This window comes from Esox lucius, chromosome 8 (assembly GCF_011004845.1).
Source record: "Esox lucius isolate fEsoLuc1 chromosome 8, fEsoLuc1.pri, whole genome shotgun sequence".
Lineage (NCBI taxonomy): Eukaryota > Metazoa > Chordata > Actinopteri > Esociformes > Esocidae > Esox > Esox lucius.
The window spans coordinates 12883060-12909002 of NC_047576.1; the positions used below are offsets into that span (position 1 = coordinate 12883060).

General features: G+C 43.8%; 1 protein-coding gene across 8 annotated transcripts; it reads right to left on the reverse strand.

Annotated features, from left to right (window-relative positions):
• Positions 1–213: 213 nt before the first annotated feature.
• Positions 214–25547, reverse strand: dot1l (DOT1-like histone H3K79 methyltransferase). Of its 8 annotated transcripts, none has more exons than XM_010871702.5 (28): positions 25150–25546; positions 19870–19913; positions 19698–19772; positions 18570–18633; positions 18024–18252; positions 17804–17898; positions 17626–17688; positions 17475–17530; positions 16000–16082; positions 15549–15617; positions 15321–15427; positions 14245–14286; positions 14000–14092; positions 13619–13841; positions 13420–13533; positions 13241–13332; positions 12923–13024; positions 12688–12825; positions 12459–12584; positions 11886–12319; positions 11670–11775; positions 11355–11504; positions 11229–11271; positions 10604–11148; positions 10259–10461; positions 8352–8425; positions 6232–6912; positions 214–4433 (listed from the first exon to the last, which is right to left on the reverse strand). In XM_010871702.5, exons 1-28 carry the CDS (start codon positions 25228–25230, stop codon positions 4426–4428), a joined length of 4140 nt encoding a protein of 1379 aa, XP_010870004.2. In that variant the 5' UTR covers positions 25231–25546; the 3' UTR covers positions 214–4425. The 8 variants fall into 8 exon arrangements, 7 of the variants coding, with proteins under 7 accessions (XP_010870004.2, XP_028977302.2, XP_028977301.2 ...); XM_029121469.2 differs by lacking the exon at positions 214–4433 and adding an exon at positions 4709–5332 and having other exon boundaries at positions 16000–16079; positions 25150–25547; XM_029121468.2 differs by lacking the exon at positions 214–4433 and adding an exon at positions 4709–5332 and having other exon boundaries at positions 25150–25547.
• Between the last annotated feature and the right edge of the window lie 396 nt (positions 25548–25943).

Consider the following 25943-nt stretch of genomic DNA (forward strand, 5'->3'; position numbering starts at 1 on the left):
ACTAGTTATAGTACAACCAGTTATATTGGAACAATAACTTTCATCACAAATGTAATATCCTTGCCCTATGAAAAGTCTTAAAGACATTCCAGACAGGCAGTAGAAGTGAAAGACGAGATTTGGTTTTGCACCCAGAACATTTTCTGAAATCGATTTGTATTTATTTATTTTTAACTTAAAACAGCACCATTTTGTTTTATATTTTAAAATCTATTTTTTTTTTTTTTTTACACAATGACTGAAAGGCATGATGTTTCAGAGAGTAGTTTTGATTTTAAAAGCATGAACTACACCTGACAATCCAAATTGTGTCTACTGTCTGTCTGAATCTGTCATGCACATAATAGAAGAAGCATTATCAAGCGAGTATCTCCATAAGAACAGTATGTCAGAGAAGACTGTGCCATGTGACTGACATAACCCTCAATGACACTGAACAGTCAGGGTGTTTCACTCCATACATAGTTGGACCCCGGGTTAAGAACCCCACTGTTTCGCCGTCTCCCTCTTGGGTCCAGAAACAACCTGTCTGACAGGCTGTAGAAGTGAGTCACACATTTGTGTCCCACGACAAATAATATAATACCCCTAAAGTCAATCTAGGAGTTTCTTATGCATCTATTCACCCTTAACATAAACTAATGTGTACAAAACACAGTGTATCACATGCATTTACAAATAGTCCTGAACAACTTGCAAGTTTCCCAAAGCAAAAGGCTGTTCCACAGTATGCCAAAATAGTGTGAAAACACATGAGTGTTAATGGTTTTCTTAACTCTGAGACAGATATTGGTTGCAAATTGAGCAGTGTCTACAGTTGTACACTAGGCTTAAAACAATTCAATCTGATAGTTACATTTAAATACAAGAATGCCAAACAATGACATTTAAAACGTTCCTGTGTATAAGAAGCACCTAATACACAGTTATAGATGTTCTAAATATTGTATAAATAAAATCAGGCACAGTCCAATTTTTTTCTTCTTTACAGATTGTAGCACCATTGTTTTCAGACTGTGAGTCAAGTACAGACACTTAAACCTATTGCATTCTAAACTAATGGTTCAGGAGATAAAAAAAAAAAAAAAACTTTACAAAGGGAGGAATTTGACAGCATAAATATAATCTAAATTATACACAATTATACAGTCCGAGAATGTCTCCCATTCACAGTAAAATATCATTCAAAAATGAAATACAAAGTCAAATTAAATGGTGTGTGAAAAACTGCCCAGTAGTTTGTTATTCATGCATTTCGCAGTGTGAGTGAAGGTATCTGCAGGTAGCACAGGTTGCACAAAAGGAAGGTGACGTGTAGGTCTACAGACCGCTTTCTTCCCGTCCCATGTGAACTCAGTGAGGTATGATTCCAGAGACAAGACTGAATACAACCCAAAAAACATAAGAGCCCCAAAATAACACCTGCATTTCCATTGTATCAGTGTTTCGGTAGGGATATAAAAGCAAAACGAAGAAGCTTAGTGAAAAATGCACATTGCGTTGTGGGTCCCTAGCACTTTAACTGGCTCTATAAGTAGTGATTACAAATTCTCTCTGTAACTAAAGCCTGTTACCCAATTACATCAGTCCTTCTGAAATTCACAGCTGTTAACACAGCTTAGCCTACAGGGCTAAAGTGAATGAGACAAAAGGCCTAATTTTTCATCTCCAGATACTGTCTTGTTAATAATCACAAAAGATACTTTGACTTGACAAGCACGACATCAACGTCATTCAAATTGTTGCACTCTCAGCCTACTAACCTACTGTGGCAGCACCAGGCATGTTGTCAGAGTATATAGAAGTTATCCAGTGTTGAAACGAACAGCTTCTTGTTTCAAAGCTTAGGCAAAAGCTAATGTGGTCTATCATTTCATTCACAGAAGAAATGATCAGTGGGTAAGGAGAAATGATCAGTGGGTAAGGAGAAATCAGGGGTTACGGTGAAATGATCAGGCGTTAGTAGCTGATGAGGTGCATGGTCCCTAGTCCTGAGCAGGACAGGGTATTAAACCGTCCTAGACCAGAGACATGTTTTTAGAGAGTGAAGCCCAATTAAATAGAATGGATGGATTTCTATGCTTGTGCAATTTAAGTATCAGTGTTAGGGTGCATTTTAATGAAAACATGTGAAATTCTATAAACTAGGTTTGCTGTGTATAAACACGTCCATAAGAGCTAGGACAGTGAAATGAGTTTTGTTCTGCACACAAGCACTTTGGATATTAAATGATACAATGACAATAATTTTAAAGTACAGACTCCACTTTAATTTGGGGGTATTTCCATCCATATCAGATGACCCGTTTAGAAGTAACAGCATATATTGTAGATTGCCATAAATTAGGGGGGACTTTCTTCTTATTAGGCAGGTATGTTAGTTTGCATAATTAGGTGTATGCACACAAGAGCAGTCAATGAGTAGTATTGATTCTCGGCTTTACATTTGCAGTCGGTTTTTGCTGTCTGACAACACAAGGACCAAATGTGTCAGTCCAAGTCAAGATGGCTATCATGGAGCAGATAAAGCACAATTACTATATCAAAGACATCAGGAAAACATCAGGTGCACCAATAAACCGTTTGGTACAAAACAGTAAAGAAAAAAAAAATAAGCAAGCACTGGTTAGCTCAGCAATGGAAAATGACCTGGTAGACAAAGGCCAAAGATTCATCACCATAATGAAGACAAGACAAAGAAGTGTCAGACAGATCGGGAACACTTCCCAGGAAGTAAGTGTGGATTTGTCATCCACTGTCATTCGCAAAAACTTGACCAGCTGAACTAGAGGCTGCATGGCAAGGTGCAAGAACACTATTGAGCCACAAAAGCAGGATGGCCTAAACATTAACAAAATTAGCTGGAAGAGTTCTGGAAAAGGATATTGTGAATAGATGAGACAAATATTACAATGTACCAGGGATGGCAAGAGGGAAGTCTGGAGAAATAAAAAGCAAATGGCATACAAACTTCTGTCAAACATAGTGAAGGGGTGTTATGTTTTGGGATTTTTTTGTCTGCCTGTGGAACTGGCTTACCTTTCGTCATTAATGAAATAAAAGTAATTCATCCTATTGCTGCCATCAGCTAAGTGTACAGTAACTATGCTCAGATACAACCAAATGCCTTAAAACTCTTTGGATGGCACATCGGCCTGGAGCAGCTCCATGGCCCCGAACATACTGCTAAAGCAAGTGGGCCAAGCAGTGGAATGTTCACACCCAGTGTCTGGTGATGTCGGACTTCAGGCATTCAGCAAGTACTAAATATCACAACTTTATTTTCGATTGTTAATTTGTCCAATTACTTTTGGTCCCCTAAAACCAGGGGACTATGTCAAAAAGAGCGGTAATTCCTAAGTTCACAGTTTATGGATGTACATACCCTCAAATTGCAACACAAAGTACTTTACCCTCTTAGTCATTGTTTCATGTAAAATCCAATGTGCTAGAGTACAGAGACAAAACAAAGAAATTGGACTGTCTAAATACTTATGGACAGCAAATTAAGTAAAAACCAGCATCGCTGACAGTAAGTTACTAACCACATTGATAACATGAAAACAGGGTGAATCAAATGTTCAGGTGTTATCTTAATGGTATCTGGAAGAAGCAGTTAAGCTAGCCTAGAACATTAATTCGGGGGCTAAACTGATGTCGGTCACAACTTCCAATCAATCTTACACATCAACCATAAAGCACTCGGACAGTCCCAAGTGCAAAGCTCCACCAGAAAAATGCTCTGAATATACAAATGGCCCAGAGTGATGCCGAAGTGAATCTGTGAACACGGCCTGTACAACCGTCTCAGGCCTAGACTGTGTGGGCGTGCGCACGCAAAAAGGATAAGGACATAGCACCAGGTGGTGAGACGACAGACAAAAGGGGAATGCTGTGAGAATAGCACCACAGGTGCCTCCCACAACTTACCATCTGCCTTTACCAGCACAACACGGAGGCATCAGTGAAATGGAAAACTGTGCTTTCATCTCGGGTCAAATGTGGGAATTAAGTCTTAAAACATTTTCTTGTCTGTATTTAACAGGTTGGACTAGCACCAGGTTACATGGTGACAGTGATGTACCTCTTCAACCATTTGCTGGGGGAACAGTGCATGTCATGTGTTTCTATCAGGTCAAAGAGCAGGCGGCATACAGATTCATTCAGGACGGGATACATAACCTACTACAAGTCGGCCTCAACCCACGACACAAACGCTACCATGAACGCTCAGCTCTGCTCAGGATGCCATGCCGTGGAAGTGAGTGGCCGAATGCGGTGTGCGTTACGCGTACATGTGTGCGCTCAGCTCTGTGTGTCGATTCCCAGTACAGAGTTGTGGTTTCACAGGCTTTGGAGCACCGAATCCATTTGGTCCACACCTGTCCATTTGCATAGGTTACATCGGGTTGAGGTAGATATTCTTCAGTTACCTGTAAAAGAGAAGTAAGAGCTAGGATCAGAAAACAGATGGTGTCCAAAGGCACATAGATAAGCAGGGACAAGGGCTGGGCTAACATGAGAGCTTGTGATGAACAGATTTGTGATCATTGGTTTTAAAAGGTGATTTATTCACAGACCTACAATAGGAGTGTAACTTACCGTAGTGCACCTGAATAGCAGCATAGGGAGTACAGATTAAAGCAGGTCGCCTGTGTCTCGCTCCCTACCAGGTTCTCTCCCCACCTCTCCCCCGTCCCTCCCTCCCTCCCCCACCTACCCACCCCTTACCCTGTGCCCTATCTAGGCCAGGAGCTGAGGTGCTGAGAGGCTGATGTGTAGGAAGCAGGCAACCCCAAAGTCCTCCACATGCTAACCCCACCTCCTGAGCTACTGGCCGGGGGGGGAGGGGGCAGGTTAGGGGGGTAGTGCACTGTGAAATTCCGAGAGGAGGAAGAGAGGGAGACAGAGGCAGCAGCAGAAGCAGAGGAGGAGACAGATATGGGGAGGGAGGACTGTGCTCTCTGGTGCTGCAGGGAGGAGGGAACCAGCCGGGAGGAGATGAAGACCTCGGAGCGAGACGAGGAAGGGGGCTCAGAAGAAGAGAGGACTGAAGAAGAGGAGGAAACATTGAGTAAGGGTGGAGGGGGGGGCAGGGACAGCGCGGTTGGTGGAGGAGTGTGCAAGACTGTCTGGGTGCGGCTGTGCTGGGACTGGGGCAGAGGGAGGGAGGAGGACACAGAGGCCAGGAATGAGGAACCTGATGGGGGGGCCGTGTGCTGGTGCTGCTGGGAGGAGGAGAGACTGAGAAGAGAGCCGAGGCCTCCTGAGGCTGACAACACAGTCCCAAACTGATGGGAGGACACTGAGGGCACCACGTGGTGAAAAATACCTGCGGATTACACAGCAAGAGAGACAGAGAGAGAGAGACAAAGAGAGAGAGACAAAGAGAGAGAGATAAAGAGAGAGAGATAAAGAGAGAGAGATAAAGAGAGAGAGATAAAGAGAGAGAGATAAAGAGAGAGAGATAAAGAGAGAGAGATAAAGAGAGAGAGGGAGAGATAAAGAGAGAGATAAAGAGAGAGATAAAGAGAGAGATAAAGAGAGAGATAAAGAGAGAGAGGGAAGGGGCTGAGCTAGGATTTGCATAGCGCCAAGCAAGTCATACAGACAGGCACACAGAAAGCAGAGAGACAATTCACTGAGACATTCAATCCAATATCACAGCAGAGCTCAAGGCCACCCCTCCGCTCTGAATGCACTGTTTTCTTCTAAGTCACAGTGAAATGTCTCTAAAATGACACACAAGACCAGCAACAGTAACAACAACACCCAAAGAAAATGCTGATTCGGTTTCTGTGATTAATTACTAATCACAGTCATTCGTCAATGTTTCAGAGATGTAAAATAACATTAGCTAATCAACAAAGAACAGCTATACATCCTAGCATTTAGACCTATAAAGGGCATTGTCCATGCATGTGGCCATGATTGCATTGAACAGGTCTATAAACACTCGCTATGGACTCAAGGTGTTAGGCATTTTCCAAGGGTGTCCAACCTGGCTTCAGTCCATTGCAAAGCAAAGCAGCGAGTGCATTGGGACCAGCCGCACAAGGCTCTCACACTTACCTGCTTCCAACAGTGGGCCTCTCCCATGGACCTACTCTGTACCGGTCTAACAGGGCATCCCTATCCAAACACGGACCTCACTCACCTCCTACCCACAACCCAACGTTTACGGTTCTGCCCAACGTACAGCCTGGCGTTTTGTGTGTCAGCGGGTCTCACCTCCAGCTGCTCCACCGGCAAGACCAGCACTGGAGAAGCTCCCCAGGGTGGCGTGTCCGTTAACCAGACGCGAGGCCCCATTCACCGAGGTGACGGGCGCCTGGGCCCCGAACAGCGACTGGAGGACAGAGGCGCCCCCAAGGGGGAACTGGGCCCCTAGGTACTGTCCAACAGAAGCTCCTGCGGCTGAGGAGACGGCCACAGGGCCTCCTCCCACCTTCCCAGTCAGGATGCCACCGCTGGCAGCAGATATGAAGAGGTTCTGGCTGCTGCTCATGCCGCTGGAGGTCTTCAGCTCCCACTCCCCCCTGGGTTTCTGTTTGGGCGTGGCCTGCCTCTCAGAGCCGCTACCTCCCTGGGCGGCTGCCCCCGAACGGCCACCGGACTCCTGGCTAAGGAAGGGGTTAGGGGGGACGTACTGAGACCCTAAGGACTCACCCCCACCCCCATCGCACCCCCTCCTCTGCTGCTGTTTGTGATCATAGTCTGAGTCCGTACCTGTGCCCCGTGGCTCTCGCCCCATGCCGAAGGGGGAGCCCCCCTGCCTCAGCTCAGACTGGGGCTGCTTGGGGTCAGAGATGGGGGAAAAGGTAGACTTCCACTTGCTGTTGGATGACGAAGATGAGGAAGAGGAGACCTCACTACCTGTGCTGTTACCACTGCTGCCTCCGGATTTTCTTCCTGTTACAACAATGAGGACATAAAAACAGATGTAGCCAAATATAAACACTCTGGGACACTCAAGTAATTCACACATTCCTAAAGGGGCACTGCCTAGAACACTGCCTAGAACACTGCCTAGAACACTGCCTAGAACACTGCCTAGAACACTGCCTCTACACAATGACACTTGTCTCCTCCTCCCTTAATGAATGAGACCAGTGTAATACTAGCTAGTCCAGGGTGGGTTGGGAGGATTGTACTGCGACTGTAAAGCGAGTATACGGACATTACAAGTCAATGCAAACTGATGCAGACCAGCGAGAAAGTTTCAATGGGGAATATGTCAATCTGATATTTCATGGAGAAAAATATTATTTGAAAGATTAACTTAAAACATTAACTGCAGATGCCAACTGGTCATTTCTGCTTGTTTTTATGCTATTACTACTGTAAAAACCTTTAAAAAACAAAATTGATGAATGTTAAATAATTGGTCGCCACACATTGTTATTGAAGTTCCAACATTGCACAAAATTTTATTCGTGAGAATTTCGGTTCTAACGTCAACATCCGACAGCCCAAACTCACAAATTGGTCAGCTTTTTTGCAGCAAGCTGCCTGTAATTAACCTGCTAAAATCAGATCTGGACTCATTGCTGTCAATTATGAAATGTATTCATTTTAGGTGCTTTTTGATGTGTTAGAGATAATTCTCCTGATGGAAGACCATTCATTCCCCTGATTACATGGCACCCCAGTTTTTTCTCCCCTCCCCAATTGTGTTATTGCCACAACCCCAGCACTGCGTCTTTAATGTGTAATAACGCACATCTATCTGAATCCCCTTTGAATAAAGGAACAAGCAGAATACTATCTGAATTGTCAATATATACAGCGCTATATATATATATATATATATATATATATATATATATATAATCCAAAAGTGATTCTCCAGTTATATCCCTGGTAAAAATGCTTTTCAACTGATAACATTTCTGAAACTCCTCCAATGTTTACCAACCACCAAAAGTGATAAAAGAAAAGAACAACCTAAAATCAATTATGGAGGCATGATAATGTTGAGTTTTTTTCTGCTTCCTTTGGTACTTCCTGGTACTTGGGGCCTTGAATGTGGGAAAGACATTACGAAATCATCTGATTATGAAGGATGAGATGATAAAGTACTAGCTCAGCATGTATTTGAATATACAACATTTCTATTTGAATATTTAGTGTGAGTAGGCATTATTCCAAAGAAATACAACAATGAAATAAATCGGACTGAACATGCCTTTTCTAAATACAAATATAATACAGAAATATCTAGAATTTTTGCGTACAGTGAAAACCATGACATATTTTTACAAATATTTGTACACATTTTGTTTTTACATGCCATGGGCTCCTTCACGTTTTTGTTTACAATTGTCAAAGTAGCACTGGATGTTCCTTACCCCACTCACTGTCCCCTGATTTCCCTGGTCCATCCCTGCTCTCCAAGGAAATGGTGGCAATCTTCCTTTCAATTCTAAAAAACAAATAAAAATGAAAGAAACTTTTAAATTCAAATGTTGTCGTCTTCACTTGAAACAGGATTTCAGCTGATTAACAGTCCAGGGTCTCCTTTGTCATGTTTTTCGTTTCATAATGCGCCAAATGTTTTCAATGAGTGACAGGTCTGGACTTCAGGTAGGCCAGTTTAGCACCCAGACTCTTTTACTACTGAGCCATGCTATTGTAATATGTGCAGAGATGTGGTTAGGCATTATCTGGCTGAAATAAGCAAGGCTTTCCCTATAAAAAATAAAACTTGTCTGGATGGCAGCATATATTGCTCCAAAACCTGTATATACTGTTCAGTATTAATAGTGCCTTCGCAGATGTATAAGTCACCCATGCGATGTGCAGTAATGCATCCCCATACCATCATGGATGCAGGCTTTTGAACTGTGCACTGATAAGCCGGATGCTCCCTCTCCTCTTTAGTCCGAAGGACGCGGCGTCCATGATACCCAAAAATAAGTTAAAATTTTGATTGGACTGTTTTCCACTTTGCCTCAGTCCATCTTAAATGAACTTGGGCCCAGAGAAGAATCTGGATCTTTTCTGGATATTGTATGTATGGTTTCTTCTTTGCATGGTAGAGTTTTAACTTGCATTTGTGGACGCAGCAACTTACTGTGTTCAAAGACAATGGTTTTCACAAGTGTTCCTGACCCCATGCAGTGATGTCCACTACAGAATTGTGTCTTTAATGCAGGGGTGCCTGAGGGCTCGAAGATCACAGCCATCCAATATTGGTTTTCGGCCTTGTCCCTTGTGTACAGAGATTTAACCGCATTCTCTCAATCTCTTAATAATATTATGTACCATAGATGAGATCCCCAAACTCTTTGCAATTTTACGTTGAGAAACATTATTCTTAAACTGTTGCACAAGTATCCCGCGCAGTCTTTCAGAGAGTGGTGAACTCCTCCCCATCTCCTGAAAGACTCATCTTCTCTGGGATGTTCTTTATATACCCAATCATGTAACTGACCTGTTGCCAATTAACCTAATCAGTTGTGAGATATTCCACCAGTCTTTTGTTGCCCCTGTAGTATCTTTTTTGATGTTGCTGGCATCAAATTCAAAGTCGGCATATCTTTTTCAAGAAACATTTCTCAGTATATGTTGTCTTTGTACTATTTTCTATTGAATATAGGGTTTAAATGATTTGCACATCACTGCATTCCATTTATCTTTACATTTTACACAGCATCCCAACTTTTTTGGAAACGGTTGTATATCAAGCAGAGATTATTGGGCTCAATTTGAATTTGAAACTCTGGCAAGTAAAATAAAGATTTAAGATGAATCAATGTCACAATGACAAAAACAACTTAGTAACATAGTATATGGTTTCTGTAATAAAAACACAACCACTTTCATTCAGGAATGATCCTTCTTCAACATTCTTCAACCACCATTTAAATTTAATTCCTGGATATGTGCATTCCCATGAGCTTGAGTTATGGTTTTATTATAGCCTACAGTATAGTGTCATATTTTCTGGGCAGATTGTTTTAGACAACGGGATGGCTAACTTTTTGGCTTGGGGGCCACATCAGGATTTTTTATATGAAATGGAGAGCCAGACAAATGTCTTGTAATATATTAATCATAAATTATTTGCAATCAGAAAAGGGAGGCATTTAAACTATAATCCGCCCAGTTGTGTGTCCGGTTAAACGTAACCCCCACATGTAGATTGGGAAGCTCTGTCCCTCCAGACTAGAAAACCAAAGTAAGTCTGATTGGTCACCACACAATCTTCCCTCCACTAAAGAGCAGCCCGTGTTTGTCCCCCATGTGTCCACACCTTGAGCTGGAGCTGTCAGCAGGATGCCCGGAGTCATCATCAGAGCTGGGTGCAGAGGAGTAGCGTCCTGAGCCATTCATCTCCAAAGGGCGTTCCCTCTTCAGCACCGGGGGCTGGTCCATATCTGCTCCACACGGGCTACAGCCAGACTGCTCCGGGGAAGAGATGGCAGCTATCTCCAGAGGCTGGTTAATGTTGTTCACCTAATATGACAGACAAACAGAACAAACTCATAACCCTCGAGTAAGTATTCAGAAGATATTATGTAGCCAAAAACACAAGCACACACAATTCATCCACTGAAGCTGTGGAGAGGGAATCAACTTGAACGTGGCTTGAACTCACCATTGAGTTAATGTTGAGTGGTGATCCTGAGGGGTGACTGGTGGAGCCGAGCCCAGGAAATGACCTCCTTTTAGGGGATCCGCTGCCAGGCTGAGCCCCCGTGGAGCTGCGCTTCCTCCTCCCGCGCTTGCGGCCCTCGTGAGATCCGTGGCCGTGTGTCTGCGTGAGCTGGGACAGTGGAGAGTGGTGGTGGTTGCTATGGTGATGTGTGCCCTGCCTAGCAGACCCAAGGTGGAGACGGGACCCGGCGCCGCCAGAGGACGACGAAGACGAGGAGGATGAGGAGGAAGAGAAGAACATACGCCGCCTTGACTCGCCGTCCTGGGGCTCCGAGTCGGACTCACCCTGCCTCTCAGCCCCCTCCTCAGGGAGGATTCTCGGAGGACCGTCGGCGTACTGGAGGACACCTCCGGTGCTGAGAGGGGGGCTGTGGCCTCGCGTCGGCCCCATAGGAGGGGCACTGTGAAGGAGGGGGGAGGAGGCAGCATCGTCGTGGTCCTCAGAGTGACAGCCTCCATTCATCAGTCCTGAGCCGGAGGAGTACCCTGGGACAGGACAGAGAGGGGGTTGGATGCCGGCGGGGCAGGACGAGGGCGGCAACATCGTCCAGTGGATGATTACTCACCATTGGTCTGGCCCGTCTGAGACACAGGACTCGGTGTGCTTCTCTACAAGAACAAAACAGTGGGCAGATGTTAGCGACGTCGGCGAAGCTAACTTTACACCCCCCCCCCGTACCCCCTGTACCCACCAGTCTCTCCGCGCGGCTCGGCAGCACCACACTGGCCAGGGGGATGCTGACCGGGAGCTTGCTGGGGTGCACCGTGCTGAGGGGGATGCTGATGGGCAGGCTGGTGATGGTGTCACCCTGACCACCCACTGGACTCTTCTCCTTACCCCCCTGAACATCCACCACGCAGGGACAGATAGGCAGGCAGACAGGCCGGCAGACAGACAGACATGCAGACAGACGGCAGTTAAAGGGGACCGGTGGGACAGGGAGAGTAAATGCTGTGACTCAGCGGGACACACTGGGTCAGGTCAGGGGAGACAGTCAGACAGTTACCCTCTCTGCATTCTTGGGGATGTTGTTTTGTTGACTGTCAGACGAGTTGGGAGAGGGACAGCTGAGTTTAGCACCTAGTGGAGAGATGACTGCACCCGTCTCCCCCCTACAGCGGGGAAAAAACACTGTATGAGCAACACAGCGAACGTCTACAAACAGACAACAGGTGGTGTTTTCAGGACAAACGACCACTACGACAGCCTGATGACATCTGACCTGAGACCGGTGAAGCCCAGGCCTCTGAAGTGCGGGGTACTGGAGTCCTGGTTCAGGTGTCTGCGCAGGGCGATCTTGGCCGGGGAAAAGCGGGTGTAGTCAGGTAGGGGGTGACCCAACTGCCTGTGCCGTGCATCTGGTGTGGGGGGCACAATCTCGTGGTCAGGGGAGATCGGAAGGTAGCGGGAGAGGAGCTCCCCCTTAGTGGCCCCTCTGTCAAAGAAGGGCGAGACGGTGCCGTTGATGGACAGCTCAGGGCTGAGGCCGTTAAGGCCGACGCCGTGGCCTAGTTTGGGGGTGTCGTGGTCCAGGGGTGGGCGGCCATCCAAGCCGGGGAGGCCCTTGCGATAGGGGGAGCCATCACAGGGACTGTAAGACTTCAGCTGAAGCAGCTCCTGCTGTCTCTGACTCTTTTCCAGTTCAACAATGCTGATCTGAGAACCAACACCAGGGGGAGCCATTATGCCACAAACCAACTAGGAACACATTGTTAGCCTGTCCGTCCTTCAATGTAGTGGAGAAGGTGGGGGGGAGGGGGGCAGAGGACACAGCGCTGAGTGGTAAGGATTGTACCTGCAGCTCGAGACAGTGTCGCTGGTTTTCGGAGATCTGCTTGCGCAGGACCTGCTTCTCTTTCAACAGACTCTCAAGACACAGAGAGCTCCAGTCCAGCTTCAGCTCTTCACACCGAGACTTTAACTGACACATAGAGACCGGCCGTTAGAGTTGGCATGCACGCAGACAAGCCCTATTCTGAAAGAGGCGCCAGACAGAAGCCAGTCAGGAACAGAGGTGGTCTTACCAGGAGCAGGCTGTGGTCCCTCAGCTCAGCCATGTCCCTCTCTAGCTGCTTGGTCTGCTCCTTCAGCTGACAGTTGTGGGCTGAGATCTCCTTCTGGGCTTGGAGCAGGTCCTCCATGGTCAGGGCTTTCACTCCCAGCTGAGGGAAACAAGAGGACAAAGACATCTAAGGAATCACACTTCTCATTAGGAGTTAGTTTCAATAGACATGAACCACCTCACCAATGGCTACGTACCTCGTCTAGTTTGGTGTGAAAGAGGACTTTGATCTTCTCTTTGTGGCTCTGACACACCGTCTGAAGCTGTTCAGCCTGCCCTGAGAGCTCTCTGTGTCTGAGCTTCAGAGGGGAAACAAGGGCACATAAGGAGGAACACAAGTTGAAATGAAAGGCGACTGACTCAGACAGCATTCTGGTAACAGTCCCACCATGACGGATAAAGGGAGGGTTGAGGGACATCTTATGGGGTGAATCTAAATGCTATGCATTAAAGTGACAGCAAGACCAGCAATTTTTAACATTCACAGGATAGACTGAGGGATATTTCCTGTTTACCTTCTCCTGTTCCAGGACTTGCTGAAGGTTGTTGTGGTACTGAGGTGTCTTCATATAGGCCATAAACTGGAGGTACTGGACTTTAATGTTGTCTGAGGGAGGAGAAAGAAGACTTATCAGGCCTGACAGCCGTGCTGGCTCTGTGCGATAACTCAAGGAGACGTGGGCACAAAACTCACCCAGCAGCTGTTGTAGACCGGGAGGAGTGGGGCCCAGGAGCAGTTGCCCAGACGCATAGTGCTGAACTTTAGGAGGTAGCTGAAAGAAGGGACTCTGAGGTGACCTGTATGCATCTGCAGAGACAAGAAAGGAAGTCAGCGAAAAAACCACGATAAAAGCGTGTGTGTGAGCGAGATAACAGCAGAGCAGGAGGCTCACCCTGAGACGGCGCTGCAGAGAGGGTCTTGGCATGCAGTAGCTCCAAGGCGCTCTGGCTCTTCTTGCTCTTGCGCTCAGCTGCAGCCACTGCAGCCTTCTTGGGACGGCCTCGCTTCCGAGCACTTAGTTTGCGGCCCTTGCTGAGGAGACTGGCGCGGCGGGGTTTAGGCGACGCCTTCACCACTGCCACCAGTCCCGGCCGCTCGTCCTCCCCGCAGGAATCCTGACAGGAACACGGGGGGAGGGACTATTGTGATCGAGACAACCCAACCCTACAGCTACTAGAAGCCATCGTTTCGTCACAGGGAGTCATGAGACTAGATAAGGAGGAATATATGGCTTGTCAAGCCACCTCATCAAGCGACAATGGAACAGACATACCTTGTGCTCCTTCGCCTTGGTTGGGGTGGTACTGTTGCTTTTACTGTCTTTATTTGTTTTGTCTTGACGACGCCTAGCTGCTTCTTGCTCCTCCTAAAACAAAACGGAACATCTTAGTCTTGTTTACCTCATGAAGCGTTCAGCATGGCATGTAAACTGGGAATTGCCAACACAAGATTTACTTCAACAGTATTGCCATAATACAATATCAAATATAGTGACCGATGAACCACTATGGAGCTTACCCTGAGTTTAGGATTTTTGAGACTATGAAAGTAGTTTTCAAGCTGAAAAAGAAAATAAAGTATCACGTACAAACATACCCACAAGGACACAGTAGCACAGCAGAAGTCACTCTCCAAGTGTTGTTCTCTTGAGACACTGTCCATAAGCCCTCAAACAAGTGCATGTGAGGTGCTACAGATGCAAAGATGACCTCACTGTTTCCACTGCCACAAGCAACGTGACACATTACAGACTTAGTCAACTGTTTCATTTGTTTGTTCGACATTTTAGACTGTACACGCACAACTTTTACTGACCAGCATCAAGCCAATAAGAAAATAGAACGATACAATTTTAAGCACAGCAAGCAATTTGACAAATTAGAAAAAACAAATGAAAGAGCATTGGTTTGGAAAAGGCATTGTTTTCCAAAAAAGACTTCTGCTGTGGACTTGACTGAGTTTGTCAGAGTATTCCATACAGCAGGGGGAGGGCAAACTTTTAGGCTCGGGGGCCACATCAGGATTTCAAATTAAATTATTTTTAGCTATTTGTAAGTGAACTGATTAGGCTCGAATTACAATTAAAATGTTTAGAAAGGCGAGTGTGGCTAAGACATGCAATTCAATGTCCAGCATGCGGTGTCTCCTGTAAATTGGCACCATACACTAAAGGCTGTCCACCTCTGTTCTAAGCTCAACTGGCAACACATGTCAGATAGAAAGTTAACATTCAAAAGGTCAAAGCGAGCAAGTCTTCAATGTGTGTAAACAGGTTGAAAACACCGATGGTACAACGTAAAATTAATGCTGGTTTCTCCATCACCTGTTTCTGTACCACATCTCCTCTGTCCACTGCAGGGCTATAGCAGCAGTTGCAGTTGTTTCCTGCTGGGACATGTCCGACTAAACATTTTCTGAGTACTACTCCCGTACGCACTGTCACCAAATATGATGCGGGTGTGTTATTTTCAATGGTATTTGATACATACAGAATGACAGAGGCAGTGATGGAGAAGCATACGTCACTGCAAGCGACTGCTATTGCAACATTGTAAGCGCCTTGGGTCAGAGAATAGAGTAAGGAAGACACTCACTATGGTGCGGTCTATCGTATGCAGGTAGTAGGAAACTGGCTTCCCTGTCCAGGACACTGAACCCCTCAATGGAGACAGCTCAACAACTTTCATTATTGTGCCAATGTCTGAAAAGGAAAAACAAAGAGGGGACATTAAACTCATTAAGTTCATGAAAAGCCATGCTAGTGTATTTAAGACGCATCAGAGTATGTCAACAATACATACATCTCTAAACAGAATTCTTACCACTCAGGTTTCGACTGTTGATTCTAAAATTTAGAGGTGCAAAGGGTTTGGAGGACACAATTTTCCCACCTGAAATAGAAAAAAACACAGTCATCCCTTGAGGCTCTGCACAAAAGGCAATTTGAGATTGAAACACAAACACTGATGTATAGAGACCCAGATGTAGAATCTCTAAAGCCAATATAGCTGGTGCTATAATGTCTAGCTATTAAAACACAGGGGGTCATGTGGGGAAGAGGTCACACTGTTGAAGGATCAGAGTTCAAGTGTGGGGTGTTGACACAGCTGCCACTGGCTACCGCAAGTTACCCTCTGTAGTTACCGCTCATGGAAAGCAGCGGACTCAGGGTTCAAACTATTAAAAATGAACCCAGGTACTCCGTTTGCTGTAACAATCATATGGCAGTTGTCCACACGAGAGAAGCTGACGGACGTTCCATTGGCTACACACCTTCCTTCATGTTTGCGAAGCGCTCCTTCAGCTGGTGATCCACCTCCGGACCAAAGGCAAAGTTGTTCACAAAAATAACACTGCTAGACAAAGAGCGAGAGGCGGAGAGAGGAACACAAGGAAAACACACAAGATTAAGCTGTGCATATCATTACTGTTTGATGAGACGCTCAGACTACATTGAGGTTAACGAGTCCAGTAAACAGAGAACGGTAATATAAACACAACATGACATCAGTAGGTCCCAAATTTCATGGGGGACAGCCTGTTAGGGAAAGTTTCTCTGTGGTATATTAAGAAGCTGATTAAGGAGAATGGTTATTACATGGGCCCGTCTTCTGCTGGGGACAATAAAAGCCCACTGCCATTGGCCGTGGTGACATAATGCCAAAGATGTCAAGTACAATTGGCTTGTTTACTGAAGGAATGTCCATCAGAGATGTTACCAGAGAGCTAATTGTTCCACCATAAGCCGCCATTAGAATAATTTTAGGAAAATGTTACGTATTTATCATGTATGCCATGCTCTGGATCAAAGTGTACAACATGTTTGAATGTCCAGAAACTCCACATAGACATATAAGAGGAGTGGGACAACATTTCCCAATCAAAAATCTGATCAACTACGCAATGACGGGTCATGCTGCATGAGGCAAATGGTGATCACAACAGATACTGAATGGTGTCCTACGACAGGGAATTATACGAATTCCCTTCGTAGGTAAGGGCCCAAAAACCTTTTTAGTTAACAGATCTCCTAATATTAATTTTAACAAAGAAAGATCTTTAAAATATTGTTGCATTTATATATTTGTTCAGTGTAGAATACACATATTTGCAAAAAAAACGAGTTAAAGGCTTTCCATTAGACTTAGATTGTGTTCCCCCCCATGTCTTCAGAAAGGCTGATCAGAGTATGTAAGCAGAGCAAGGAGCGTTACTTGAGGAGGCCAGAAGGTTCTCACTCAAGCCCACAATTACTGTTCCGAGTAGAGCTTACTTCACATACATAATCTGTTAATTATAATATTATTGGAAAACTAAACTTACATAATGTTAGTCCTACTTGTTAATGTCCATACATTTTGGTTAAAAGACCCATAGATGTGTAGACAACTTGAAATGATGATTATTTACACTGCATCCTCATCCTTTCCTGCTGTCAATAAAAACAAGCTAGCTTTCATTCAAATATTATATGGCTTGGCAATATTCAAAAACAAAAATACTCAATGTACATAATCACAAAATTGACTGACTGTTTTAATTATGACTAAACAAAAAATGAATGGAGCGCATTTGGAGGGGCAATATTTTTTGAGCAGAGCTATGGGAAAGACAAGGGAGGGTAATCTTCACTAGGAGAGCGATGGGATTGGATTTCCAAAAGCACAAATCCGCTCACATACTATGGTGCTGATACACTGAAATCTCAATGAAAGTAGAAGTCTCCAATTTAAATAGAGGTACTATACCTTGTGCTGGCTATCCTCTCCTTCCACTCTTCAGACAGGAAATCTCCCCTCTCCAGCTTTAAAGTAGAGGCAGAAGTTGCACATCTGACTCAGAGACAAGGTCTGTGTTTAAGTGTCACATATAGGTCATTAAAAAAGAAATATTACATACCGTATACTCCCCATGTTTCTTCCCATACCACTTCATCCACCTCTTAAATTCTTTATCCATGGACTGAAAGGAAAAGCAAAGACATTCCTCTAATTTTAAAATCAGCTTGTACTAATGACAACCATATGGAACAGACGTCCAAAACCATGGAGACTGGTGCAGGATGTTGAGATTTCACCTCAGCGTAAGTGGCTGGAATGTCTGCCTTCTCCACACCAAAGTAGTGTTTACAGTTTGTTGCCGCGGCCACTTGCAGCACCACTTGTCCCACTCCTGCAATTACCAACGCTTACAATTTAAGAGCAAAACACTGCTAATTTAGACATATGACCCAACAGATGAACATTCAGACTAGTTACGTTACTCAGAATCAGACTTCAAGGTGAACCGACACTGACCGCTGCCGAGGTCGACAAAGGTGTCATCCTCCATCATCTCCATCTCGTCGATGATCTGGGCCACCAGGTCGAAGGAGGTCTCTCCGTATACCTCGGGGGAGAAGGGCTCGTAATTGTTGAGCTTCTCTGGGTCTGTGACCGAGTGGTTGTACACCTGCTGCAGGATGTGTCTGAGCAGCCCATTGGACGGCCGTTTGTTCAGCTTCAGGGGAGGGGTCGTACCTTTCCACTGTGATGTACACCAGACAGGAAGTTAACAATTACCGCAAATGTAATATAGGAAAGATTAATTGAGCAAGTCTTTATTAAGGTACCAAACGAGTTCCTGTAGAGCTACCCTCCTGTGTTTTTTTGTTTTAAATCGCAGTTTAACAGAATTTAGCTGATCTAGCAGCTAATGATTGCAATGTGGAGTGTTTTTGATTAGAACTGGAAAGAGAACCTACAGGACAGTAGCTCTATGGGAACAGGGTTAAGCAGCCCTAAAACAATGTGTTCACAAGTAATCTTTAAAATGAACTCCTCTGGAGATATTCCATAACTCACCAGCTGGTGGATGCTGTCAATTGCTCGGTTGTATTTGTCACAAAGTCTCTGCATACTCTCGAAGCTTTTAAAATAAATACCATGGGTGGGGATGACTTATCAATGTTTTTATGACAAAAAACATGTTGATCTTTGTGAAACTTTGTTCAGCACTGTGGATGCAGGAAAGGTAATTGCATATGAGCAGCTTGACTGCAAGCATCGCTTAAAGACTAACTCTGCGATTTTGGGCCTCTGGTTATGAAAGTGGCATTGTCGAGCAAAAAGGGACCCAGATAATGGCGTACTATAACATGAATGTGCCCAATGCCATCAAAACCACTCGCTTACAAACCTTCATTTTCATGGCTATCTGAGCTTAGTCCGACATGGACTAAGTTTAAATAGACTCTGGACTCAGCCCACATGCATTTATTAATCATTACAATTTGTACTCTTCATATGTTCACCCGGCACAGCCAGAAGAGGAGTGGTCACCCCTCTGAGCCTAGGTTTCTTCCTAAATTTCGTCCTTCTTAGGGAATTATTCCTAGCCACTGAAATTCAACACTACTGTTGATTGTTCCTTGGGGTTTAAGGCCAGGTATTTTGTAAAAGCACTTTGTGACAACTGCTGATGTAAAAAGGGCTTTATAAATACATTTGTTTGATTTGAGTGATTGATGGCTAACTGAGGTTTGATGGTGATCTCTTGATTATGCACATGAACAACACATTACACAGAGCCTAACTAAACATTTTTTTGTTAATCACAAACAGCATTTTTAAGAATGTTGCCACATGAAATAAAAAAGAATCCTAAATGACATAAAAGGTAATGACACCTATAAAGCATCTTCAAGATAATCAGTGAAGGGGCAGTTGATTGTGTAAATACTGTGGAAGTCTTAGTATTACTTAAGAGGTATTTGAGAGCAAATCTTTTTTCTTCCATTTAACCAGCAAGGTCACATTGGGATCTGTTTTTTAAACCCTGGTCAATAAAGCAGCATATGAAGTCAAAGACAAGTCAAAACACAAATTGTTGAAGTGTACAGTTTAAACAAACCGCCCAATACGCGATACACCATCAATAACAGGAATAAAACCATCTAACATCAGGTCTTCATGCCTCATCCCTTAACTCACCTCTTGGTGTCGTAGTCAATAAGGACATAGTTCTCCATAGCCAGCTTAAGGTCTGGAATCTCCTCACACACCCACCTGAGAACAAAGGTCAATACAGGGGAATTGATTTTCAAAGGACATTCACTCATTGCATCACACTTTGAGATTGGTAAGAGAAGTGCTGTTTACGTACCGAATGGTCTCAATGATTTCATGAGCAGCATCGTGGTGTTTATCCTAGAGAAAGAATGGAAACAATGCGGTAAGAGAGGTTAGTCGCCTCCTAGAACAAAAAAGTGTTGATGCAAAATGAATTTCTGAACCAACAAGAGGACTACAGAGTAACTACAGCACATAATACTGCTAGTCTTAGTTAAACACATGACAAAGAATGTAAAGACATCCAAATAGCTCCTAAAACCAGTTCAGACAGCCGAGTTAAACTGGGCCAGTTGCATACACATACGTAATAATCCTGAGTTACTCCCACTGAACTACCACAGTGAGAGTAACTCACTATGACTTCATAACAAGGAGATATCCCTGAGTGTATCACAAGCATCCAGTGGGTATTCTCTAAATACTTGTGGTCTGGGAGGTCAGCTGGGTTTGGTCTGGGCTCTCTTGCGACTACGGCAGCACGGGAGGATCTGTAGTACAGTATTCCAGCCACAGTGGCTGCTGGCAGCCGGAGCTGACCCAGTGACCTACTTTCTGCTTCCTGCTCCAAAACAGGGACTGGGAGGGCCTCTGAGAAATGAGGGAAGGTGGTAGAGAGCCATGCCCAGCTGCCCTCAGCTGGAATGTCCCTTGCACAGCAGCAGCCTTTAGTGACCAGGCTCCACATTTCCAACACAAAACCTCCACAACTCCAGCGATGGCATCGCTAACCATAACCCCCAGCGCTGTGATTACAGCACCATAGACAACATGAAATCAAATATATTACACCTCAATGGAATCAAAGTGATTCACAAGAGAATAAAATACTGCTATGAATAGCCAATCCCAATCATGGAATATATGCAGCCAAATGAGGCGTCCAGTTAGCTAACTGTGCTGCTACGTGTGTGTCAGGTGTTATTAGGCTAGTCCCTGACAGACAGCAGTGCGCGCGAGTACAATCAGCCACGACAGTGCAAATGTTTACGGAGACAGCGAGAGGGGGTGTTCCTGCCTCTCAAACAGAGCGATGGCACACAGTAACACCAGTACTGTTGCTAAAAATAAACACTGGCTGAGCGAAAAAGAGCATGTGGCACGTGAGAGAGCAGCGCTAACAGCCAACCCTCCTCTTTTTTCTACTCTGCTTCTTCTGCCCCCCGACGGCGGTCACGTCAGCGGAAGTGACGCACTCGCTCCCTCTCTTCAACTCCCCCTTCACCTCACCATGACGCACAGCTGAGGCACGGGGGCATCAAGTCTGCTCCACTAAGCATTACTAATGGGGGGGGGGGGCTGTGATATCATCACCACAGGAAATAACGGACTCAGTCAACAACCGTCATAGAACATGGTGATGGTCTTCTTCCAAGCTGTTTGATTATGGTTCAGGTTTAACCCCTCAATCAGTCGTGAGGAACCATGCACAGGAATACATGCCTGTTTGCTTTAACATGTGCTTGTCCTATTAGGGCTTCAAGACACTAACGAATGGGGTTTGGCTTATTACAAAGTTTAATTTAAGAGGCTCAAAAGGAAAAACTAAGGGGGATGCTTCATGCAATCCTGACCATAAAAAACAATTCAATTAATACAAATATTTTTTTGCCATATATACCATCTTGGGGATTAGGACAAGAACTACATTTCTGCATTTAAAGCAAACAAACACAGACATAAGACCCACAAGCAAAACCAAATGCAACTAAATCATTGTATTTTTCGTGTCTCAGTTTCATGTCTAATCACTGAAAAGGAACCAATATTTACACCACACTAGGGAAGAGGACATTGAAATAGGTTATTGTTCAAAGGGATTCTGGCTTTAATTAAAGTGCAAAGAAAACAAACGAACAAATGCCTCTGCAGCACAACAGGTGTTCTTCATATGGAAGTGTTTAAGCATATGGTAGTAACAGCTTCACTGTCGAGACAGACATGCAGCATACATTACACCTACAGACAACAGTGTGAGTTGCACCTCTCTGGGTGAGTGGAACAATTTGGTTAAAACTGTGTAACAGGAGTCAGAAGTAATGGAACATATATGAATCAGGGCAACCCTGTTCTTGTTGGTTCTAAAAGCTAATAATTAGTGGGGTGACAAATGAAAAATTAAGTTTGTCACAACAAGGGTCACGGAGAACTCACAGGACAGTAGGCTAACATTAGCAGTACTAATGTAAACCTACCATTACTGGGAAGAAGCGCAGGAGGTATTATTACGGCGTATGAGACGAGGAATGTAAATGAATTGAAATGGCAATCTGCTCTCAAAAGTTATAGTCAGACAGTGAGGCAAAGGCTTAACTACAATGCCAAGAAAAATCTGCAGCTGATCAAATGCTTTGAAATGCTAGTCTTATTGCCTGCCTCTCCCAGTTGCAGTCCTCGTAGTACACATGGAGGAAAAATATGACTCCATTCCACCCAAAAACCGACCCACCCAGACCGACTGGCTGGCTGTCTCTTTACTCAGGGCAGGACAGATTAATGATATTTAAGACTAAGGTTATATTTATGATTAATACACTACCGCCAAAAGACAATAACAGTGAGGCAGCTGTTCAAAACAGTTTGCAAAAGCCCTTTCTTGACAGTACGCCAGACAAGCAACAGTGCTTTTATCAGTCTGTTGTAATGAAGTCAGCCAAGGCCAACCGTGAAGGATTGCATCAGCAGTAGCACAGCCTAGTTCCTGTACTGACGTTAAGGAGCAATGTAGTATGACACAGAGACCTACTGGCAAAGAACAGACAAAACTCCCCACAGTTCTGAGAAATGCAGTTTCAGGTTAAAAAAATTATATGTTCAAGCATTATCTACTGCAATTTACTATAAAAGGAAAATACAGCCAAAAACCACTTGAAACCTCCATGGAACCCACAACCATTTCAACTGCTTCCATTCCTGTTTCCCTTGATACAATTATCTGCCGAACATAAAAATTCAGGACTAATGTCTAATTGGAGTTGCATTAGGGCTTACCCGAGATAAACAGCCTTTGAGTTAGTTCCACAGCTCTGACACAGGCAAAAAGTGTGTTCCACACTCAAGGGGTCAAACAACTCAATGTCCTGTCACTGTCAGTCTTTTTAGTCTTGTTGCAGGCTAAACCTGGAGGATCAAAGGGTGCGTGGGTCCAGAGTTGCTGACATCCTGGTAGATGTGAACCCAGAGGGTGACGTCAAAACATGACTATAGGATGATGCGGAGGAGGTTTAACAACCCCGGAGTGTAGAGGAAAACCAATTATGATTTTAAGGTTGTTAATGATTACTATGATACCAGATAAGACTATACACGATTAATCGTCATATTTAAAATAAATAATACAATTACAGTGAATGGACAGTTTTTAATAAATGCCTTGACATTACATAAAATATTGACAGTTGCCCAAATAACGGCAGAGCATGCCAGTCATGTGCAAGCAAATAAGTCCAAGTACCACTTAATTGGTATTATTTTAATGGACAGAAAGTGCTTTTCTGTCAAAACAAGGACATTTCTAAATGACCATAAACTTTTGAATGGTAGTGTATATGACGCAGACAAAACACAAAAATCAGAAGTGTTATACTTGTTGCCGAATCTCTAATGTTGCCTGCATGACGTTAATATATTGCAGCTATCGAGTTGTGACATTTAGCTAGCTAGCTAGCTAGCTTCTTCTACCTTCTTTATATACTCTTTATATATACTTTATATATTCTTTTTAACCTCCTTTATATACAGCCAGTTACATTGTTGCTCGGCTCTGATGCTTGTGCGATGGCAAACTGTGCTCAATGTAAAACTGCACTCAGCTTAATACAAAAACAATGTATTTCATTAAAATATTCTGTTTCTCTGTGGCTGCGCATCACAATTTAGCAGCTGAGCGCCGCTCTGATTATAATAAACACTTTTAGTAGATCATCTAAACTTCCCAAAGCCTTTAGGTTTAATTTCAGTGACTTCAAACTCTTTTCAGATTGAGAAACATGAAAATCAGTCAGACAGAACTGTCATAGTCTAAAAATGAAAGTAAAAGTTGTCTGTTGTTTTCACTTACATGGTGGAGACAATTCCCTATTGAAGAATCAAAATGGGGTCAGGGGCCAAAAACATTTGGGAATCCATACATGACTCAAATGCTTTTACAAAACACACCTTGTTAGGGTCAGTACAAATTATAGTGGAGCCAGAGGGGCAAACAGGAGGACTTTGCTAAATGTAGATATCAGGAAGTTGACTCAGCAAGATATTCAATGGAGTACCACAGACTGTAGATGAAACCAATACTACTTTCACATAGGATCTGCACTATGTTTACTGTAAAAACAATATGGTAATGTTTACACAAACCACTTTTAAACAGCTCCATATTTATACTTTTTGTACAAAGAGTGGGTTACAGACATAGTGGGTGAGAGAAGACAATGGGCACAGTTTGCAGAATTCAAATTTAACTATTAAGGTACTTCACTGAAAAAAAACAGAGGACTAGCTATACATATAACTGGGTGGCAGTGTCTGAGAAATATATTTAAGCGGCTGTAAGCACACTATTAACCTCAAAACATTTCAAATATTTAGGCACACCGCATCAGAGCTTTGGTAACGCTTCATTCCATGAATGAATCGAATTCTACATGTTGCAAATTAGTCTAACCACACTTCAAAAAGATGAATCGCTACTGTAGCTAGTGTACAGTACGGCTAGTGGGATTCTAAAGAAAACAAGCTATTCAGTAGTACCTCACTTTCGCGAAAAAAGCTTAACAGTAATCAGACAAAATTGTGACCTAGGTCAAAGAAAACATTGTTACTAGAATAACTCAAACTAAACGTATGCCAACGAGGAACCGATTATGTATGATGAGTTATATTAATCAATATACTGTTGCAAGTTAGCTTCAATGTTTCTTGTGTCGTGTGTTTGTGATATCCTAGCTTTTGAATGACAAATGTATTGTAACGTTTGTTAACTATGCTTGCCACTTACTGATGGATACCACTTAAAAAGTTGATTCATATAAATAATGTTAATGAGACTTCCACTTATATTACTTCAACGTGCATATCTACCACTCCTGGCTACTACTAGCTCCAAATATATGTCTGTGGTGGACCGCCTACGAACTGACTGCATGGCTTCCCTGGCCAAGTAACCTTGTTAGCTACCTAGCAGCACAGTAACTAGCTGGTAGCTAGCGAATTTAGCTAGCTAACACAACAAGCTAACTATATTAGATGAACTGCTTCAACCGGTACTCGATAGGCAAATTGTAATGGCAAATTGTTCTATATATGAATAAATACTCACGTATACTGGTAATGGCCACGGGTAGCCAGCAGGTTCGGCTCCAACCGGCGACTTCAGTTTTAGTTCTAGTTTTTCTCCCATTCTACACTTTCTCCGGCGTTTGCTGTGTGGGGTGGTACTCGGTGGTAGGCTAAACTGGTTTAGCGAGCGACTACAATGTAATCATTTTGTCTTGAAAAAAATGCTTCGATAACACAATAGAAATAATTAAATATCAATACATGTCATGGAATGAAAAGTAGTACACGCGTCTTGTATTCCGGTGTTCAAATATTTCCGATTGATTTTTATCAATTTATAAAAAAATAAAATAAAAATTGTTCATGCCGAGCGGCTGCTACACCTCGGCAGTACAGCCGCCATCTTGCCCGGCGTAAAAAAGGCAAAGCGGCCACTACCAAAGCAAATAGGACAAACGTCACGGAAGGGGGACTCAGTTACCGGATAGTTACATTCCGACGACCGTGACGAAAACGAGTCAATCTCTACTGTAATACAGTTTGAATGGGAATTTCCCGTGAGCAATAACGGCCAATTGGCGGGAGAAAGAAACCGTTTTGTCAAACCAATTCATTATTAGGATTAGTCGATGTTTTATTCATCTAGTAATACCAGATAACGTTTGCTAGCCTGCTAGCTAACCACTCATCTATGTGTTTAAGTTGGTTAGAAATGCCAGGATATGCTGTGGTCTAAACGTAAAAAATACGGTACGCCTGAATTTATAATGGATAAATTAAGGCATAGCATCAATGTTAAAAACCGAATTATACGATATTAGGTGATATTACTTG

Bases quoted from the DNA above. Each gene is read 5' to 3' on its own strand.
- dot1l (XM_029121468.2), bottom strand. From the start codon at position 25,230: ATGGGAGAAAAACTAGAACTAAAACTGAAGTCGCCGGTTGGAGCCGAA. The intron at 14,287-15,320 runs GTGAGTGTCTTC...TTTCTTTTTCAG, and splicing joins ATACGATAGACCGCACCATA to CTTGAAAACTACTTTCATAG. The intron at 11,272-11,354 runs GTGGGTACAGGG...TTGTTCTTGTAG, and splicing joins CGAGCCGCGCGGAGAGACTG to AGAAGCACACCGAGTCCTGT.